The 22458-nt window shown below is 40.3% G+C and overlaps 1 protein-coding gene across 2 annotated transcripts in view; it reads left to right on the top strand.

Moving 5' to 3' along the window:
• The window catches only part of clasp2 (cytoplasmic linker associated protein 2), a 74027-nt gene that overhangs the window by 36765 nt on the left and 14804 nt on the right, over positions 1-22458 (top strand). Inside the window, exons 1-22 of one of the 2 annotated variants that reach the window (XM_084739036.1) lie at positions 148-304; positions 1652-1792; positions 5540-5613; positions 5730-5822; positions 5943-6088; positions 7010-7145; positions 7254-7324; positions 7474-7533; positions 7673-7750; positions 7932-8099; positions 8544-8584; positions 8968-9120; positions 10893-10910; positions 12593-12694; positions 12895-12921; positions 14554-14580; positions 16418-16588; positions 16900-16944; positions 18545-18652; positions 18959-19021; positions 19594-19700; positions 21732-21887. In XM_084739036.1, coding sequence (XP_084595162.1) covers positions 271-304; positions 1652-1792; positions 5540-5613; positions 5730-5822; positions 5943-6088; positions 7010-7145; positions 7254-7324; positions 7474-7533; positions 7673-7750; positions 7932-8099; positions 8544-8584; positions 8968-9120; positions 10893-10910; positions 12593-12694; positions 12895-12921; positions 14554-14580; positions 16418-16588; positions 16900-16944; positions 18545-18652; positions 18959-19021; positions 19594-19700; positions 21732-21887 — 2019 coding nt within the window. In that variant the 5' untranslated portion in view covers positions 148-270. Of the gene's footprint in view, positions 1-147; positions 305-1651; positions 1793-5539; positions 5614-5729; positions 5823-5942; positions 6089-7009; positions 7146-7253; positions 7325-7473; positions 7534-7672; positions 7751-7931; positions 8100-8543; positions 8585-8967; positions 9121-10892; positions 10911-12592; positions 12695-12894; positions 12922-14553; positions 14581-16417; positions 16589-16899; positions 16945-18544; positions 18653-18958; positions 19022-19593; positions 19701-21731; positions 21888-22458 lie in introns of those variants that run through there. The other variant, XM_084739037.1, reaches the window with a different exon arrangement.

Raw genomic sequence — 22458 nt, 5'->3', positions numbered from 1 at the left:
ACACTATGATGTCACCTCTGGTCTGATTGGCTGTGAGGCTGCTGAGGGAAGGAGGAGAGATGCTGGTAGAGGGAGAGAGGGAGAGTGAAAGAAAATGCCGGCACTTGTATGGGTGGAGGGGTTTTCGGACCGCGACGTGAGGTGTGTGTTTGTGTGTGTGTGCGCGCGCAGCCTTAGCCCCACTATGAAGTGTGTGTGAGGTGTGTGTATGTGTTTTGGGGTACGGCTTGGAGAAGAGGGGGAACCCCAATACCACGCCCTCCCAGAAGCATGAGACGTCTTATCTGCCAGCGGATCTGTGACTGTGAGTGCAGAGATGGATGGAGCTGGGTGTGTTTGTGTGTGTGTCGATGATTGTTTGATGGTAAAGGATGAATGCATCCATCTACATATTTACATGTCCATTTAGCTTGACATAATAGGCTCTGCAGTCACTGTAAACATTTGGCTTATATGTGCACGCACACATGCATGCCTGTCAATTGATTTTGCATGTTGTCTGTGTGTATGTTTGTGTGTGTGCGCGTGTGCGTGTAGGTAACCTGATGTATGAGTCAAGGTGTAGGGTGGTGGCTTTGGCGCATTTCTGCATGGCTGGTTGTCAGAGCGACGGGAGTGCAACTGCATTCCTATGCCAACAGTTCTATCTCTATGTGTGTGTATATATGTCCCCCACATATCGTCGTCCACAAGTGTTTCAATGCTAGCGAGAAAGCTAGCAGCTAATTTCTGCTAGCATACAGATCGAAGGTTTTGGTTCCAGAGAGTTCTGTCAGTCACTGTTTGCACAAGTGAACATTTTGATGATCACCTGAAGTGATCGTTTATGTGTGTGAGTTTGCCTTTTTCTTCTCATGAGTGGTGTGATTTTAATTACTATTGATTTAATGATTCCTGACCTGGCTCTCTGTAGACTACATCCTCCTCCTCCTCCTCGGCTTCTTGTCTTTACTTTTCTCTCTAGTGTTCATTGTCTTCAACTGGCCTTAAGCTTGTTTATGCCCAACATCAAAGGGGCAAATAAAATCTAGAGTTCTGTGAAATGCTTCAAAGGGACCTGGGAGTTTGAATAATTAATATGATCTTATTACATCAGATTTCAGCATAGTAATTGTTTATGTGAGTCGATGTTGATTGTCACTCGGGATTCTGTATTTACTGATAGTTTATAAAGATTCTCATGCAGGCTGTAAATAAATAAATAAATAAAATAATTGTTCCACAGTGTTTTTGATAATAATAATTTGCAAAATTGTGGAAGAACTCAGCTCAATAACATTTCATGTTCCTTCTGGTGTGCTGCTCAGCTCCTAGCTCTGTTTAAGTCCTGTGAAGTACATCAACTTCTGCCCTCCAACAGGCGATTCAGAGTCCCTCCATTCAAATGCAACATGCTGAAGAAGTATTTTAAACATCAAACTCTCCTGTTGCTAAATCAAAATAAGTGTGTTAACTGTGACCTGAATCCAGAGGATATAATTTTATATTTATATCCATCTTGACTAATGTGCTTTATCTGTTGAAAGTGTCATATGTGTAACTGTAGGTTTAGTTTGTGGAAGCAAAATGAAATTCAGTGTATACTGATAATAAATGTTGAATTATACATAAGGGGTGGATGATAACACTTTACTCTGTCCTCTCTTTTCAGATCGTAGTTTTGAGGATGACGACAGTGTTGATGGGAATCGCTCTTCGTCAGCCCAGGCTGCCTTCAAGGTCCCAAAAGTTCCGAAGAAGCCTGCAGAGTCCTCCGCTGCACGCAGACCTAGCGCTACTGGTGGCAAGCTAGGTACTTAATTTAGTGTTAATTTATACACATGATTAATGCAGAGAACATCTGTTTCACCAAGTTTGTAAAAAACGACATTTGCACATTGAGAAAGTGGTGTTCATATCATTGATTCATGGCTAGTGCTTCCTACAGGCCAGTGCTTCCCAAGCTTTTTAGGTCATGCACCCCCTTCTACATCCCAACAACAGTTTGGCACCATCCCACACCTTAAAAAAAAGGCAAGATAGCCTATTTGCAGCTGTCGCCATGGTGAAGGCAGCACATTCAGATGATATCAGAGATATTGCAATAATTTGAATTAAATTTCAATAATGTTACACACAATCTGCCATGTAAAGAACAAAGACAATGACACATGCATTGGCTTAGAAACAAACAGTCAGCTTTACCACTGATTGAAGAGAGAGAGAGAGGGGGACAGAGAGATGTGCTAGTAGGCCCACTAACCTTGTAGTAATAATAAGAGTGCCAAAATTACACCATCACAACGCCATGACATTTTTCTTCTCGAGCACCCTCTGAAGGCAGCAGAAACCCTGCTTTAGGCTGGTAGCAAATGAAAATTATCAGCATCATTACAACTGGCAAACCTTACTTTTATTTGTGTTGAAGTCTATAACCAGTTTCCAGTGAGTAGTACATTTCTATAGTCACTGTGTCACTATTTGATTATTTAGAGCTTATTGAATACAGAAGCACTTGACATCATTAAGTATTGAGGAGTATCCTCCTTTTTGTGAGGAAATCTTTTGTGCAGACAGGAACTTGAATGACTCGTAGGGAATTTCCAGGCTGGACTTAGACAAGTCAAAATACAAAACCACCACAAAAGGAATTGATGTTGATCATTGGTGTAATAATACAGAATAAGTGGGAAAGAACATTCTGTCATCTTTACATACTTTGCAGTTCAAAATTGTGTTTTGAAATTTGAATGTGAAGTGAAATGACCCCCAGCCAAATGTCTGAGCTCCTTGGGTTTTTTTCTTGGTATAAATCATATGTGGTACAGCCATCATTTCATTCATTACTTCTGATTTTTCATAGCAGGTACAATATTACGCTGTATATCCCTGACAACTCCATAATGTATTCAATTGCAAACATTCAATTGTATTGTGGAAATTATATTATTTGCAAGCTCTAACTTTAGGTGCCTGGTGGGATTTGGCCCACGTGCCTTTAGTTACACACACGTGGTCTAAATGCATGTGAGGCAATCTCAATCTAATTTAACACTAAAGATTAAAGCTGGTTCTCAATACTCAATACCTTTAAGGTATTGACTGAAATAAGACAGTACCAAGTAGTAACTCTTCTTCAGACAAATTATACTTGCATTCAGTCCTTTTTATACCCAGATCTAGAAAGAAATTACTCTTTGTATGGTTCTGCTCCCTGCCAATCAGCAAGTTTTCTTCGAATTAATGAGACATGTGGTTGGCCTGCTGTTGCCACAGCTACAACCCATTCAGTCTTTATTGTGGCAAATTTGAGCATGGTGTATTTGACCGAGTTGGCAGTTCAACCTGCCAAAATGCCACAGAAACATTCAAAAGTACATTTGTTACACTACATACCTGTGGCGATAAAAACAAATGTATAAAATGATGAAGGATTATTTCAGGAATGCTTTCTTTCACATGATGGGTATCGAATGAAGTATAAAAAAAAGTGAAGTGCTCTTTGGTATTGGTATCACTTTGAAGGATACTGTTATTGCCACTGGTATTATATTTTTTTAAAGAATACCCAGCCCTACTAAAGATGAACAAAATCTGCAGTACTGACCTCAGATATTCTTAGACAGTTCAGTGTAGGTGACATGTTTCCAGGATGTTCCTGCAGCTGGCTGTATAATGGTTCTATGACAGTATATTACTGGAGGTCACAGAATAGAACAGACTACTGGGGCAGATAGAAGAAGCAAAATTACATCACAGTCCACATCAACACACACTCTCTCTCTGCATCTCCTCAGAAATCTGATACACTCATATTCTTATCATCAGCCTCATATCTGTGCTCGACTCAGAAGCTTTGCCTTTGAAACAGTTAATATCTTCTTTCCCGTTGAGAGAGCCTCCTCCTCCTTTCTGTAAAGTCTTTCTCCTGCTGTGGATGGCTGGAGTGTTGTGTTTGCTTCCTCTTTGCATGTATTGATTTTCCCCATCTCCCTCTCTCTCACACAATGGGAAGAAAGCTGCTTTCCCACAACCGGGCAGTCAATTCGCTGCTGCCTGCTGCTCTGCCTGTGTCAGCAATGTCACATATACATGCACACATACATGCGTAGGTGTTAGTGTTTTACAAGCGAGCAGTCTGTCTGAGTCCTGCTACGCTGCTCGTTTGGTTGGAAACACAAGACTGTGATCTCTTGTCACTATGATCATTACTGTCTTATTGATCGTGGAGCGGCTGCTAGAGGCTGAAGTCAAGGGCGTGATGTTTTTTTTTTCAGTTCTAAAACCTTGACCTTTGCCACAGATCTGTGATACTAAATTAATTTCTTTTTCCTGTGAATTAGTTTGTCTGGTTTTTACTCTGCTAGATCAGACTACTTTCCACGATGGCAGCGATAGGAGGCCCTGTTGTCTTCATTTGCATTTAGATGACAGCACGCCCACACACTCTGGCAACGCCCGACAGAGAGGCTCAGACAGAAGATAGATATTTCAATTTTGCCAATAACTGGCAGAAAAAAGTCTAGATCTTGAAAAAAGTCTAAAGCTGTATCTGGTAGGGTCACAAGATTACTTGTCTCGAACGCCAACAGTCTTCAATCATAGCAGGCAAATAATTTTTCACCCTGCTGGTTAATGATCATATTTCTATATTTTATGATCTCCCAAATCTATTTATATAAGTAAAAATAGACTTTGTTTACAAGTTTAGGCTGGACACATTATATTCAGCCTTAATGCTGATGATTTAATACTTGTTTCTCATATCAAAACTAGTTTTTGCAATTGTGAAAGCCATCAGCTATCAAATATAATTATGATTATTATTGCAGCCATAACTGCTCACCATGATAACACGCCATGAACTTTTCTGTTTCATGAAGCTGGCAATAAAAATGATTAAAAATGGTGATGGGTGCTGCTAGATTTGTTTCATGGCCAGGCTGCTTCTCTGTTACTCCCTGAGAATAACAGAGGATAGTGCCTGCAGATACCCAGCCAGCCACATCAATGTTCCCCAGCTCTCTAAGGGTCATGTAGAGGTTTGATATGACATGTCTTTGAGGTCCAGCCTGATATGAAAACCAACCCTAGGGGAAAGGAGGCAAGGATGCATTTCCACTGCCTTTCCACTGCGTCATTTATTACACTCAGCATTCCTCTACCATGTGTTTTCCCTTTATGCTATTCTTCTCTCCAGCATGTTCCAATATTCTCGTTCTCTTGGATTGCTCTCACCTCCTTCTTGCTCGCATTTTTCCTCCTTTATCGCGTCTTTCTCTCTGCCTTTTCAATTAGTAGCTGTAGGAGGTGTGGTCCACAGGGCCTCCTGGCCCCCAGAGAAATATGATTGACATGCCCATTACTGCCAGGAAGTCCATTAGAAACAGGCTGCTGTCTCTGACTTCTGTGTGTGTGTGAGTGTGTGTGAGTGATTGTGTTCTTGTGTTTTTGTGACTTAAACCAGAATCATGAAACCAACTAGTGCAGAAATCTAATTGTGTAAAGGCGCACACATACACACGTGCATTAATTAATCAACTCTGCTTTGATTTTCTAGTATCCAAGGAAAGTGCTGGGGCAATTGATGAAGAGGACTTCATTAAAGCCTTTACAGATGTCCCTACTGTCCAGGTACACTACACGCATGAATGTAGACAAACACGCATTCATTCCATTTAATAATCAAACTATCAAGGCCACTGTGTGAGACTTTTTTCTGTCTCCTCCGTCCCTTCTCTCCTGTGCAGATCTACTCATCAAGGGATCTCGAGGACAACCTGAATAAGATCCGTGAGATCTGTTCTGATGACAAACACGACTGGGACCAGAGAGCCAATGCTGTTAGTAGATTCCTCGTTTTTCAGTTATATCAATGAAATGACTTTTTGTGACACTGCTTCTTTAATCATTGTTGATGTCTGTAATGTTTTTGTTTTCTTTTTTTTTTTTTTTTATCACAGCTGAAGAAGATCCGCTCACTGTTGGTGGCAGGTGCATCCACCTATGATTGTTTCTACCAGCACCTACGGCTCCTGGATGGAGCCTTTAAACTGTCAGCTAAAGACCTGCGGTCACAAGTTGTCCGAGAGGCCTGCATCACTGTGGCGTGAGTGTTAATTGCAGATGCTGCTGTCACTGGAGGGCACATCTGTGATAACAAAATACAGAAAATACTTTAAGAAACTGTTAACTTTGCAGTAGTCTCCCATACATTTCAGAAGTAGTTGGATGTGCTATAAAATTTCACATCTGAACTGTGAACTTTTTATGCTCTTCTCTTGATACACATCACGTTAAACCGTAATGGTTTTTCTTCACTGGCCTGCAAGTGGGTCTGAAACCTACTTGCCCGAAGATGATTTTTACTTGCCCCCATACAAATTGTTTTATTTATTGGTGGTTATCAAATGACAACAAAAACTTAAGTTATTTGTCAGGTTTTATCTTGATTTTAAATGAATCAGAATGAGGATACATTGTGTCTTAGATGCAAAGCAGCAAACATTCCTGCATATTGAAAATGGTATGTCAGTGCCCCCCATCTAAAACTCTAATAACCAATACAAATAACTATACAAATATAAATCTCAATTACACCTGAAATATTCTTTGCCCTGCTGATAGCTGTCTTTGTACAACACACTCAGCAGTGATATTGGCAGCTGCTGGCCCAGCAATACTAATGCTTCCATCATTAGCTCCAGAAAACAGTCATGGGTTTAATTTTTTTTTTTTAACTACCTGCCTGTTGGGACAAGTGAGCTGCTACATTTACAAGCCTGACATGCATTTTATTTACCCCCCAGGCTATGCTTATCATGGAGAGTTACCTTGTTCAAATTATGAGAACCTGTACGCTTCAATCTTAGTGTTCAAAGTTCATAAATGTGTGATTTTTCACACAGCCTTGATTAAGCACTCAGTCACTGATTGCACACAGCCTTTATTATAACTGCTCTTGCAGTTTTGATTGTGTTTTGTGCTTTTATCATAAATTTGATGAGTATTTCCCTGTGTCCTCTCACAGCCACCTCTCTACAGTGCTGGGGAATAAATTTGACCATGGAGCGGAGGCCATCGTTCCAGTCCTTTTCAACCTCATCCCTAACTGTGCCAAAGTCATGGCCACCTCTGGTGTGTCGGCTATCCGCATCATCATACGGGTGGGTTCTGCAAACACAAATATGAATTCTTTCAACAGTTTCGTTGAGATTCTTTGTAGTCTGATCGTTGGATTTTTCTTCTCATTTCACATCATTCCCTCTCTGCAGCACACACACGTCCCCAGACTCATCCCCTTGATAACCAGTAACTGCACATCCAAGTCTGTGGCTGTGAGAAGGTGAGATTAACAAAAGCACTGGTGTTGACACTGCAGTGATAAAGAGTGTGGTAATGAGCAGCTATAAGATCATGACGTGCTTATAATGATGCTGCTGTTAAGTGGTGTATTCTGTGATAATGAGAATGCTAAAAATGTGTCATCTCCAGGCGCTGTTATGATTTCTTGGACCTCCTACTACAGGAATGGCAGACACACTCTCTAGAGAGGTGAGGACTGATCCAACACTGCAGCAGAGACATGACTGTGCAGGATTCACATTAGTGTGGTTTACAAAGGAATAAAGAATGTTTTTCAACTTGTTCACACTTAATGCACCTTTCCTTTCTGTATTTCTCTCACTTGCAGACACACAGCAGTTCTGGTAGAGAGCATCAAGAAGGGAATTCGAGATGCAGACTCAGAGGCCAGAGTAGAAGCCCGCAAGTAAGACACACAAATATACACACTCACATGCCAGAATTTCTAAGAATTAAATTATTTGAAAGAAGAAAGTAGTGTTGGATATCTCACCGCTTTCCTTTTCCTGTCCAAATCTCTTATTCCTCTCTGCTTGCTTATTTCTCTGTCCACCTCCGTCTGTTTTTCTATCCTCTTTCTCCTTCAGGGCCTACTGGGGTCTGAGGAACCACTTCCCAGGGGAGGCAGACGCTCTTTACAACTCTTTGGAATCGTCATACCAGAGGACCCTTCAGTCTTGTCTGAAGAGCTCTGGCAGCGTGGCCTCACTTCCCCAGAGTGACCGTTCCTCGTCCTCCTCTCAGGAGAGCCTCAAGTAATCAACGCTCAGCTCTGCTCCTCCATAGCTCACGTTAATCCTCTAGGGTTATTGTAAGACTACCTCTGAGTGTTTAGATCAGAGAATCATTTGTCAGGAATCATTTTGAGAAATGTTTTAGTAAGATTATCCGATCTCCTCAGTTTACTTTCATTCTTTCTTCTCTGATGTGCCGAGAAAATGTTATGTCAAAACATAATTGAACCTGAACCGGCCATCTTCCTGACCTCTTGGATAGACAAAGCTTTTGGGGGAGGATTCCTTCACAGAACTTGTAGAAAGCAGTATAATTTCAATTAATTTTCCATTTCAAGTGTAAGATGATTGAGTTGGTTTATATTTTGATTTAAAAAATAAAATCTTTTTCATAAGTTGGCACTACATTACCATTGTGTTTTTTGTGTGTTGTGGACTGACCTACTTTTCTCTCTTTTCTGTCAGTCGGCCCCTGACTTCTAAATGGTCAGCAGCTCCAGGGCGAGGTGAGTCAAACACACACGCGCACACACTTCTGAGCTCTCTCAAACACATAATCTCATGCTCACTTGCTCCTGTAAAAGCGCACACACAACACACACACACTATGACAAACATCAGCTCCCACAGAGCCATTTCCATCATTCTCATTTACATCTGCCTGTGTCAAGCCCCGTACAGCCACTTCCCGTTATGTTTTTATGTTACACACACATGTGCGCACACATATGCGTATATGTGTCTGGCTGTTTGTGTATTTCTGTACAGTATCAATATTGTATTTGTGTTTTGTGGTGCCTGCATGTCTTTTGTGATGTGTATATATACCCTCATCACCTCCCATCCCTTCTCCCACACACTCCTCCTCCTCCTCGTGCTGTCCTATCAGTCCCTGCGGGTTCAAAGGGTGGGGTGTCATCGGCCTCCCTGCAGCGATCCCGTAGTGATGTGGATGTAAACGCAGCAGCAGTCGCTAAGCACCGGCACGTCGGACAGACCAGGGCAGCGGGGCGTCTGCCCCCTGGCTCCTACTCCTCACTGGGTAAGGGCCCTGTCAGTCGAGTTAGATGATGACTAACCAAACAGTGAAGACGTCGGTCAGCATGCGATCAACAGTACATCAGGCAGACTCCATCTGAGGAGTCAGCTTAGTAGTTCTTCTAAAGTTTCTGACAGGTTGAAGAAAAAAGTATATAAGCTCGTCACATCTACAAAATATAAGGATGGACCTTCACACTCACACACTCCAGTGCTTGGACTGGCCTTTCTCCTCTCCGCTGCTGAACTCTCCTCTCCTGCTGCCTGCTCACTGCCTGTTAATGTACCCGGTATATGTGTCGGTATGGATATTCTCTGTGTGCATGTTTTGTAGATGAAAACAGGGTTCCCATGCGTTCTGAAAAACCTTGACAAAAATCTTAAATGTCCTGAAAAATTATTTCAGCAGTTTTTATTTTGCTAGCATTGGCATTGTGTCTGAAAATAAATGATATTAAAGAAGATCTTCTTCTTCTTCTTAACAATGGTAACAGGGATCACAGAGAGCTTACATAAAACATTACAGATAATGCAGTGCACTGTGTAGCCATATTACCAACATGCTAGCACCAAATTCATCAGGATAACCAACAAAATTAAAACTAAAACATAAAACTTAGCAAAAGTTAAAATGTGTAAAACAATGCACCTTTTTATTTTTTTCTCCCTTTTTATTAATTTTCACATAAAGAAACACTATGTGTGTAAGCACCTTTGCTTGTTGTTTTAATAAATACAAGGCTGCATTTAACAGCAGTTACTTTTTAATATAAGAAGTGTCACTGTGATTAACAACAGACATGAAGTCCACATATTCAACAACTTTCTTATTTGAAGAAATGATTAATGTTTTTTCAGATTTATAAATGATCAAAGGCCTGGATTGGCGTGGTTAAAGGGCCAAATTCGTCCCACATGCTCCAGTTGTGAAGGCCTTACCTAGACATCACTGAAAATGTTCTGGAAAAGTCCTGGAAAATGATCTCAAGAAATGAGTGGGAACCCTGGAATCTTGTCCTGCGTGTCAGTTCGTCTGTCTCTATTTCGATGTTGACCTCTGCATCTGCATGGTTCTCTGTTAAACAGATGCTCTGTAACTAATTCACACTGTGCTCCTCTCCTCTTCTCTTGTCTCTCCTCTCTTTTCTGTCTTACATTCTTAATTCCTTTTCATTATTTTGTGTTTCGTCGTTACTGACATATTCTGTTCAATTTTCGTTTTTCCTCTCTTGACTTCCTTTTCCTTTTGTGTCTTCTTCGTTCAATAATCATTTGTGTCAATCCTTTCCCTTCGTTTCTTACCTCCTCTTCTTCACTCTTTCTCTGCTACTAAAGATGATGCCTCTGATAAAACGGATGGTAAGATCATCTCACTCTGCTCTACCAGCTACAACCTACTTGTGCTTTTCTTTTTTTCTTTCTCTTCTTTTCCCTCACTTCATTCCAGTCCATCACTCCATGTCAGCTCCCTTATTAGTTGCAGTGTGTGGCCACAGCGCCCCCTGCTGTCAGCCATATGTTCAACCCTCATTTGTATCACTGACCCACTCAGCACATCATTAATCAAATTAATTACACATCTAAGATCATCTTCTGCTTTACTAGTTTGGTTTTTAATATGAAAACAGTCTAACCATCAACACAACTGCATCACACTGTGTCATTCAGCTGTGGAGGTTTTTGTAGGATATCCAGGATATGTTGTTGCAGTGCTGTTATACACATATCAGGTGAAATATGTTGTTTACACCTTGCTCCTTCTTTGTCTGTCTGTAGGGACCAGGTCAGACAATGGTAAGATTGTGGTTAGGTGGATGTGTGTGTGGGCATGATTTAGGGATGTTCTAGTTGGGAAAGTAGAAAAAAGGGATGCCAAGAGTTCAAATTTTGTGTTTCCGTCTGCAGAGGACCACCTGGAATCAGTATATTAAACATCTGTACGGTGGTGCTCTCAATTTAAATCACTACAAATCTGAAATAAAAAAAATCTCAGACTTTTAAATTTGCCATCAGAGAATTTCACTTTAATTGTGAAATTCAGTTATGTCTTTGCTTGTTTGAAGTATTTTAATAGAACGATAAACACAAATTGCAGCTGTAAGTGGATTGTTTTCATCACAAAACTCAATCAACACTTGAATAAAACTTAAATAACTACAGTGGAAACAGCTTACAGTGATCACATACATCTCCAACTTTTTTTCTTTATTTCTCATGCAGATTACAATCTAATTGGCATTTTTATATTTGTTACATGAAAATAAATGAATGAAATGGCCAACTTTGTTATTTACTGAATTTTGTGGACGGTTTCAAAATACAGTACAGCTGTTTCAAATGCTTGTCAAACTGCTGTACAAACTAAAGCTTTAATATATAACATTTCTGCATTAAAATGTCCAAAAATACTCAACATATTTTATATATTTCATTGAGTCATGTATTTATATCCCAGTTGTTTCCAACAATGTTCAAATCAGAGATATCTGTAACTTATTGAAAGTATTGCTATATTTCTTGCTAGCTGTTGCTAGCTAGTTGCTAGGAACTTCTAGGAAAATAAAGGATACGTCAGATACATCAGAGAGCAGAAGGAAGCCAGAGGCACGAATAAAATTTAAATATTGTCATCCATGAACATAATTTCTGCCTGAGTTGTCAGACAGATTTTCTGCCTGAGCTGTCAGACAGATTTTCATTAGCTATGTTGGTTGTTTATCAGTGAAGATCACAACTCCCACGATCCCATGGCACGTCATGACGTCATCAAACTATGGCCAATCTTATGGTTTTAATGTGAGATGACCCCTAGCTGCAGAACTGTATAATTACAAATACACTACAGTATTAAACAGTTCATTACAGTTGTATATAAAATATAGCTTAATGTAGTTGCATTGCTGCATCTCATTTGTTCATTTCTTGCAGTTTATCATAGATTCGGGGAGACTATGTTTCTCACCTTGAGAAGATGGCTTTCTAGCCAGCCGGAAGCTAACAGGCTACCATGAGGCAAAATATTATAGAGGAGTAAAGTCAAAAGATGTAGTTGAAAAAGAATTCCATATGATGTCTTGTATGAAAAGACCCCAGATAAACACTGTAAATAGACTACTTGATTGTTATAAGCAACTTATTTAAACATTTGTTAAAGAACAATTCTGTCTGAATACTTTTTGATCCATTTAACCAGTTTCCACTGTAGTTGGGTCATGATCAGTGTCAGAGTGTAATTTTATACTTACTGAGACTGGTTCCTAATCCACTGAAGCATCCCTGGAGTATTAACCTGTCTGTGCACCTGGCTGAATCTGAGTGTCTAGTTTAGGGTCTGACGCCTGTTCAGCAGCTTCCAGTATTAGTAGCTTTCTGTCAGCTGTAGTGCTTCTTAGGTTCTCGGCTTCATTTTTTAGCATAGTAGGAGCTGTGAGAGTGTTGTATTTTTACCATATTTGTTGCTCCACACACACACACAGGTCGTGTACGTACCAAGCAGCCCTTGTCCACTGCCAGCAGCGTGTCCAGCCAGGTGGACTCACGAGGACGCAGCCGCACTAAGATGGTCTCCCAGTCACAACGTATGTACCCCCCGCCTCCCTCTGAAACATACGGCATAACACAAGTCCACTTACATAAACGCACACAGAGCAACCAAAATGGCGTGTGTGAGCTTTTTGGAGTGTGTGCTTGTAGTTTCTCAGGCTCTTGTTGTGGAGTTTCATGACTTGTTACCTTCATGGTGACGATAAGCTCCATGTAAATGTTTTTGTGCCTTCAGGTTCGGACGAATCCGATTGCACACCAGGTATTCTGTTTGTGTGTCAGAGTGTGTGTGTGTCAGTGTGTGTGTGTGTCAGTGTGTGTGTGTGTGTGTGTGTGTGTGTGTGTGTGTGTGTGTGTGTGTGTGTGTGTGTGTGTGTGTGTGTGTCTCTATCTGTGTACCACAGTGGGAATGGTGGCCCACATGCTATCACACTCATTCTGATCAAGGTGTTTTGTGTGAAGAGCAGTGAGTGCGTGTTTTTAAATATATGTTTTCTATGCATGCTGTGTCTCATCACTGAGGATGGTGTGGTGGACAGCTTATCCCTGCTGCTCTAGCCCAGCTCTGGCTGTCATTTAGGTTGTTAAAAAGGCAGTGTTAATTTTGTTGACTCATAGTTTTTGTCATTTTTTCACTGACAAAAACAAGATGATAACTAAATAACAAGTAATTTATGATGACAAAAACTAAGAAATCTATTGACACTTTCGTTAACAAAAATAAAATGATGAAAATGTTAGCGAGGGACAAGTTGGAAAAGATCTAATGTCTTTGTGTGGTAGTGAGGTTAGATGTACACATTTGGATAGTACTGATCTTTTTGGAAAGTTGACCAGCATGCACTTGCTGCAGAAATGTCTTTTGGGCCACACAAAGCCATGCTGTTGTAACGCATACAGAATGTGTCTTGGCATTATCTTACTGAAATTATCATCAAATGTTGCTCCAAAACCTGTATGTACCTTTCAGCACCAATGGTGCCTTTACAGATATGAGCAGCAGTTCAAAGTTTGGACATTAAATATATTTTCTTTGTGCTATATTCAGTTGAATGTAGCTACATAGATTTGCAAATCATTGTGTTGTGTTTTCATTTCCGTTTTACACTGTGTCTCAACTTTTTGGGAATTGGGATTGTAAAACAAGACAAAAAAATTACAAACTAAATGGAACTTTATTCAAAAGACTATGACTAAAACTAATTCAGAATTTGCTTTTAAAATTAACACTGCATGGAGGATCTCAAGCCACTGAGTTAGCTTCTTTTGCACCACATAAAACAGATTTGTGTGTACCTGCACTCCAAAAATACTTGCTGCTTGCAGCTTTGGTGCCAGCTTGGAAACCAGTTTTAAAAGTGGACAGTGATTGGACAACAGCCCAGTGCACCAGTCAGATCTGGACATTTAGATAAAAGACCAAACCTCAGAATAATAGAAGGAGAGGAAATGGCAGCTGAACAGAGGCTTAGAAGGATTTCTGCGTATGTGTTTGTCAAAGAGTGTATGGCTGTTTTTGAGCATATTTACTTTTGAGGCATTTTTTTTCCTCATTGTGAACAGGCTTCACTTCATACATATGCCAGCTGTCCCAACATGCACTGCTTCTCCCAGGCTATCATCTGCAGCTGGTTCAGTGTGTGTTTGTTTTAGCAGTCCATTTTTTTTAGTCGTTGCTTTCTCTTTAATCAATGGATTTATTTAATCAAAGTGCTTCAGCTTTGCCTTCATTCTTGATATGGAACACCAGGATGCGCTCCCATCGTACTGTGTTCTAACTCCCATGACGCCTTTTTTTGCGCTAACACCCATAATTCATATGGTTTAATCTGCTGTTCCTTCCCCCTCGCCTCTGCTTTCCCCCTCCTCCCAACCAATGGGCTTAATGGCTCAGGATCTCAGTCTGCTACCCCTGTTGGTGGTAAGATTACAACGCTATTTCTTTTTACCCGCTCTTTATCTTTACTGCCTTTCCTCTGTTGCCCCCTCCTTCACGTGCACCCAGAAAAGGTCACTTAAGGCTCCTTCCACTCTGGCTGAGGCATGCTGGGATTTGTAGTCACAGACTGTTAACATGGCTGTTCTATGATCATGCTAAACACACTGCTTTGGGAGCCTTGTGTTTTTGCACCCTTATGTGTGCCTGGATGTAGCCTAAAGATTGAGACAACTATTTTCCCTGAAAAAAGGATGAAGATCTTTCCCTACACAATTTGTAATAATTAATAATAATAATAATAATAATTCTACATTTCTTAAAGGTTTTATTGGGTGTCATAACACTTTTACATAGTTCACTGTCTTATCAGCATCATATTTTTGTAATACAGACATTTGCAGAATCCATGTTAGCTTAAATATAGAAATGATTGGAAAACAGGTCAACAGGGTCAAGTAGATACAAATAGATTAGTCAATTATTCGACTAGTGAAGAAAGTGAAGAAAATTTGTTGCCAACTACTTTGCTAATCAGTTAATCGCTTCAGTCATTTTCAAGCAAAAATGTTAAACATTTGCTTGTTCCAGCTTCTTAAATGTAAACATTTGCAGCTTTCTTTGTTGTTTTTGATAGTAAATGAAGAGTCTTTGGGTTTTGGACTGCTGGTTGGACAAAAGAAGCAATCTGAAGACGACACTTTAGGTTCACTGAAATTGTGATGACCATTTTTCACAATTGACATTTTAAAGACCAAATGAATAATCAGTTCATCTTGAAATTAATCATTAGATTAATCAATAATGAAAATAATTGTAAGTTGTTAGAAACCACATTAGCTTAAACAAACAAAACAGGTGTAACACAGCCTCAGGTAGTTCCAAGTCTTCTTTACATGAGAAGTGTAAAAATGAATAAATGATCAGTTACTATTTATTTGAAAGTTACAAATTGTGGTCAAGTTGTCCTCAAAATACTATATCAGTCCCTGTTTAGCTTTTTCCCATCATTTAGATGTATGTATTTAGCTGTGTTACGTTGTACTAGTAAATAAAAACGTAGTTCTCATGTTTTGAGTTTGTGTGTGTGGCTTAAGTTGAGTTTTTGTGTATCAATGAGAGAGAGAGTGAAAGAGAGTTTGGTCTGCGTGCTCATTTTCAGTAAAGTTGAAATCAGTCAAGGTCCAGCTTCATGTGTTGAGCCCTGGAGCTTTTTCCCCAAAAGTCTGTTCACACACTTAATATTCAGCACTGCAGAGCAGCTTCTCCTTAGCTGTTTGTCCTCACGTTGATAGTAACCTGAGCCATTGTAGAGTTAGACACACTGTGGGCTTTGCATTTGGAGACAGGGTGTCATGGGGAGGAAAACTTGAGACCTTGATTAAACCTCATATTGTTGTCCTTGAAAACGACAGGAGAGCTGCCTGTAAAATTGTAATTATGTTGTCACTTTTATGACATTTTATTTATTTTGTTTCTCTAAAAGATTTTGTACAAATAGCTGTCAGAACGTCAAAAATATAGTCACGTCAAAATACACTTTCTCTTGCTGCGGTTTCAAATCTCCTGCCCCCAAGAATCCTCTTTCCAAGGATATCAAACACTGTCAGGTTTCCGTTAAGACTTGTCTATTTTAACATGCATACTTTTGAAAACTAGTGTCACTAAGAACTGTAGTAGTACTTGTATAGTACACAAAACTAGTCACCATTTTCTCACATTAGTGGGAGTCTCACATGTTTCCCTGTTAAATGTCACTTGTTGCAAGAGTAAGGCTCTGACTTTGTTTTCTTTGCATTTTTGTCCTTTTCTCTCACCAAAGCTGGCAGTCGAAGTGGCTCCCCAGGTCGTGTACTGACGAGTACAGCCCTGAGCACCATGAGCACAGGGGCTCACAGGGTGCTGGCTACCGGTGGAGACGGACACAGACGCAGCCGCATCCCGCGCAGCCAGGGCTGTTCCAGAGACTCTTCCCCCACCCGTCTGTCTGTTGGTAAGTAAACAGTCACTGTTTCTTAAAGGGAAGCTTCAGCATGCACACATGTTTTTCTTTGATTTCATTCATTACAGCTGAGCAAATAAATTTCTTCCTTTTATATTTGTCCTCCTGCACTTTTAGGACAACTGCTTAAAATGTATATGATGGTTTATTCAAATTTTAATACTGAGTGATACAAGCACGCACAGCTGTACTCAATTTTTGATAAATCTTTGGATCTCAACTTAACTTTCCCCCCCTGCTCCTTCTCTACCTTTTCCTCCTCTTGCCCTTCTCCTCCTGCCCCTGTTGCTTCTGTCCTTAAGCTCCTTCCAGCATTAGTTCCATCTACAACGGAGCGAGCAGAGGAGGTAAGGACTTGACCTCGACCAAAACATCCTCCCATCCACATCTTTTTCTCAATCTATTTGCATCTTAAAATCGTTCCTCATTCTTTATCTCCATCCATCACTACAAATCTGACAGTTTCTCCTGCCTTCCCAATCCCTCCACCAAGCTGTAGCTCACTGCCTCAGCCTCATAGAGCCCATCTCTCTAACCTCTCTGGCTTCGTGGCTGTGTTGTTATGGTGATGGGTGCTCATGATCAGCAGATGTCCTTCCCTATACTAACCTGTTGTCAATGCCCATTGAATGAAGCTTCTAGCAGGAGCAGTGAAGCTTTATCAGGGCTCTCTGTAACCCCTTTGGTCGGCTGTGATTAACCCTGATTGGCTGGTTAGATGCTGAAGGTGATGAACAGAGCAATGAACGGCGAAGTTGATTGTGATGCTACTGGATGAAAACGCAGATCCACCCCCTCGCCCACCCCTCGATCTCTAAATTCATCTCAATTCACTTCCTTTTCTATTCTGTGTGTTTGTGTGTGAGATGCAGGGCTGTTGGCCTGAGTGTTTGTATGTCATTTAAATGTGAGTCCAGCATTTCTGTGCTACTTTTAGGTGCATCTCATGTAGAGCAACAATTAGCCATCAGAAAATCAATCTGCAATAATTTTGATAGTCAGTTAATCATTTAAAGGACCAGTATGTAAGGTTTAGTTGCATCTAGTGGCAAACTTGTAGATTGCAAACACCTCCTAACGCTCTAGAGCTGTAGGAGAATATACAGCAGTGCTTGGTTTAGTTTGGTTTAGAAGAGAACTTGTGCTCTCTGTAGAGATAAAGGGCCGATTCTAAGGTAACAAACACATGATGATTCTTATTATCAGGTGAATATACATTAATGAAAACATACTAATGATTATTGAATTCAATTTCTACCGTACTCTACCAATAAACCCTGGTAAATCTTACACACTGGACCTTTAAGTAATGTTTTTAGTAAAAAATACCCAAAATTCACCTTGGTTCTGAGCAAACTTGCCAGTTTTTTAAAATTCTTGTTTCTCTGATATGAAGTTAATAATTAATTCTAAATTGTAATTGTAATTTTAAAAAGAATATCTTTGGTTTTGGTCTGTTGATCGGACAAAACAAGTCATTGAAAGACCTTAAACCTCATCATTTTATAGACTGATAAACCCGTAAAGACAATGATCTGTTCTTGCAGTCCCAATTAAGACAATTACTGGCACAGTAATCATTAATGAAAATAATTTCTAGTTACAACCTTAATCTTAGCCCTCTAAGATGAAAATATCATGAAAAAGAAGTGACCAGCTGTTGAGATGCTCCCTCTGAGCCAGTAGACCTGTGCTCATACTCATCTTTCTTTGTCACTTTTACCTGTTCTATCTTATTTATGTCTTTATCTATGTTACCTTCCCCTCTCTCTTCTTTGTCACTGCTCATGTTTGTCTCTCTTCTTTGTCTTTTTGTTGTCATTATGTCTCTCCCCCTTGTCCTTGACCTTGTTACCACTTTTCTTTCCCCTGCTGCTCCTCCTTACCCTGTTTACCCTTCACCTTTTCCTCTGCTGCGGTGCGGTGTTGTAACCCTGGTGGCGTTAGCTCGGGGCAGTCGTATCCCTCGGCCAAGTATGAGTCAGGGCTGCAGCAGAGAGGCCAGCAGGGAGAGCAGCCGGGACACCAGCCCCGTACGCTCCTTCACACCTCTTGGTGAGTAGCAGTAGCGGACGGGTACCCAGGAGAGATGACTTGTAAAATCAAGATGAGTAACACCACAAAGGAGAGAAAACCCTTCCTTTTTTATATAAAGTCATCTCAAACCAAATAAACATAGGCTTATAAAAATCTCAACAGTTTAAAAGTTGAGGGTGGTTAAAAAAAAAAAGAAATTACTTGCATGCTTTTCAGCCTGTCTTTCTACTCTCACACACTGTTCGATCAGTCTTAGGTGTGTTTGTCTCGTGTGAGCGTGTGTGAGTGTTAAACTCTGTATGTGTGTTTTAATCTTGGTTGCAGCGACGCGGAGCTACTCTCGCTCCACCGGAGCTCTCCACACACCTGATACTTTTGGGGCTGCAGGTGAAGGCTGAGTACATCTATTTCTCCGTACCTCACCCACCCACTCTGCCTTAATTTTTTGTCCGTTCAGTTTCCTTTTTGTTCTTCTTTAGTGCCACGCATTTTCTCCTGTATTATTTGTCAGCCTGTTTCTTTTGTTGTCCATCAGCCTCCGTGTTTTCATTTTTACATTCTGCTCCAGGACGTCGAACCTTCCAGTGGAATCGCATGTTTCCGCCCGTTCAGTTGCCAGCTGACAACCATTCTGCCAGTTTTACCCATTTGTTTTCTTTATTTAGCTTGGCTGCCCCTTCTCTGCAGGGGCACCAGCACCTTCTCCTGTGTTTTCTATCAATCATAATTTCTCCCCCAGTGGCACCTGCTAACCAGTCATTACGTCAACTTACAGGATATGCTCATGGAATATGTGGAGCGTGTGAGTTGGTTGAGTAAATGTTAAAAAGGATGGTGGATCATCAGTGGACGAGTGAGATACAGATAAACGACAATTTTAGCTCTCAAGTCTAACGTTTTCTCTCCTGCTCTCACTCTGTCCTTCCTCTCGCTCTTTCTATCTGTCTGATTCTCTGCAGGATCAGGTTTTGGCATCAGTCAGTCCAGTCGTCTGTCGTCTTCAGTCAGTGCCATGAGGGTCCTCAACACGGGCTCAGATGTAGAAGAGGCTCTTGCAGATGCACTGGTATGAAAACATTTGCCAACATACAATATTTATTCAAATACTGACCGGAGCCTTTATATACTTAATTTGCAGAAGTTAACAGGCCTTTATTTCAAGTAGGCTTGTATTAGAGATAGGCGTCTAATTCCCTCTGTTTTGAAATTGGTGCTTGCAACACGTTCCAAATAAGTTTGGTGGCTGCAGCAAAAGACTGGTAGAGTTGTCGAATGTTCACAAAAACATGTTTGGAACATTCAAAAGTTAACGGAGTGAATTGGTAACAGGTGATATCATGGTTATCATGATTGGGTTTGACAGGGCAAAAGATGAGAATGAACATCCAGATTGTTACCAGTGCAAAAGTCAAAAAGCCAGCATCTGTGATGGTATGGGCACAGGCATGACATTTTACCAGGGTGTACTTTGGTCTTGAGAAGATTCAGCCTTTATTCACTGACAAACTCAAACCTAAACTGTAGTTTTACAGCGCAGTCTATGTATGTGTTCTTCTAGAATGAATATGTCCCTGCTCACCTTTCCCTTCGCTCAGCATACATTCAACGTAACTGTCACCAGAAATTAGTTTGCTTCTGTCTCTCTGTAATGCTCGCTGAAGTTATTCTCTCACAATAGTAGTCTGCACGTTTGTTAACTAACTGTTACAGTCTGGACTTAATCCAACAGAACAGAGACAGAGACATTTTTCTTCTTTTTAATTAGTTAGTCCCTGGTGGTGTAAGCTGCACACTACAATACTGCATCTCAGTACTGTTAAATAGAAAGACAAGCATCTGTATTTTTGACAATATTGAATATCGTACTGTCAGGATTTCTTAATACACTGGTATACAGTAATACCTTGATACCACCCAAGCCTAAATGGGAGTGTGTTAGTGCTCATGGCATCATGGGGAATTTAATAGTCTTCTTGTAAAAGATTGGCCTGCCTGCAGTCCAGACATTTCTTACATTGAAAATATGTGATGTTTTATGAAGCACAAAATACGACAACAGAGAGCTTGGACTGTTGAGCACTTAGTCATATATCAAGCAAGAATGGAGAAGAATTATGCTTTCAAAACTTCCACAGTTAGTTTTGTTAGTCCCCAAACACTTAGTGGGTGTAGTTGAAAGAAAAGGTGATGCAACACAGTGGTAAACATACTCCTGCCCAAACTTATATGGAACATGTTGCAGGCATCAAAGTCAGAATGAGTGAATATTTACAAAAACAATGAAGTTTATTAGTGTGAATATTAAATATCTTGTCTCTGTGTTGTATTCAATTAAATTTAAATCCAAAAATATTTGCAAATATTGCATTCTGTTTACAATTGTTTTACACAGCGTCCACCTTTTTTGGAGTCTGAGTTGTATTTTAGTTCAAAGTTTCATCTTGATTTGTCCCGTTTGACCTGTTAAAGTTAGTGCATTACACTGTTAGTATAAAAACAACACTTCTTGTATCTATTTCATATATAAACCCTGTTTTGTCAGTGGACAGAAACCCTTTTATTTATTACTAAGGCTTTTATTGTGAAATATCTGTATGAACAAGTGGTAGAAAAGTCACTGACTTGCAAGAATCCTAAACCGCAATTACAATGTACTTGCAAACTGTTTGGCTGAGACATCATCATTGTCAGCCACAACCTTGACCATTATTTAGGACCCAGCTTGTATTTGACTACCCATTTTTATTTGAGGAAATACAGCGTACACATATAAAAAACTTTACAACTTTTGACCACATTCCAGGAAGCTGTCGCCATATGCATCTCACACCACCTGGAGTTTGTTTGTGTGTGTGTGTGTAAGTTAACTAACCCCTGGTTTCTACCTTTGTTTAATGCTGTCAGCTGTTGGGAGACATGCGGTCTAAGGTCAGCTTCTTCTCCTGCCTCTTACCTGTGTGTTGTGTGTGTACCTTAAGTTGTGTTGTTTTCTTAAGCTAGGTATGTGAGTAAATGTTATCTGCCTATGCCTGCTAATACTTTGCCTTCACTTTGAGTTTAATTCCATGTCCTTTCCCTTACTGTCTTTCACCTGCAGAAGAAGCCAGCGCGGCGGCGGTACGAAAACTATGGCATGTACTCTGACGATGATGCTAACAGTGATGCATCCAGTGCCTGTTCAGAGAGGTCCTACAGCTCCAGGAATGGAGGAGCCATCCCCACCTACATGAGACAGACAGAAGACGTAGCTGAGGTTGGCAACAACAGCAGTACAGAAAACTCTGTGAACCTGATAGACATCAGGGCATTATAGTGCATCTTGTCCTTTTTCTCTACTTGGCCAGATATGTCTTTCCTCCAGTGGCGTGCAGAAAACTCTGAAATACTGCAGTTGATTCTGCAGTATCACACATTACTTTGCATATTATTACATATAGTGCATTCCTAACATTTGAAAAACATCAGACCTGAATTTATTTATTTATTTATTTATTGTTTATCTGATAGGGTCAGACACAGCATGCATAAACAAACAGGCTGTCCAGTGCACTTATCAGAGTGTTTATAGCAGATGCTCATTTTCAGCATCCTGAGAAGGCCCTTTATGAAAATAAGAGATTGAAACAGTGAGGTAAAAAGAGAGTACACAAGGCAGATAGAATAAAGGATACATTCAAAAACATTACATTAAAAAACTACTCTTGTAATGCTCAGCCTCACACAGATTTGACATAATTGACTATAAACATACAAGTTTGTTTACAAGAATTTGAGCACTACAACTTTGCAGTGAGGAAATTGGTGCCATTAGTGCAGGAACTGGA

Source organism: Lutjanus erythropterus, chromosome 16, assembly GCF_056507025.1.
Source record: "Lutjanus erythropterus isolate fLutEry1 chromosome 16, fLutEry1.hap2, whole genome shotgun sequence".
Classification (NCBI taxonomy): Eukaryota; Metazoa; Chordata; class Actinopteri; order Lutjaniformes; family Lutjanidae; genus Lutjanus; species Lutjanus erythropterus.
Note: the sequence above shows the minus strand (reverse complement) of the source record. Positions and strands in the feature narration are given on the sequence as shown.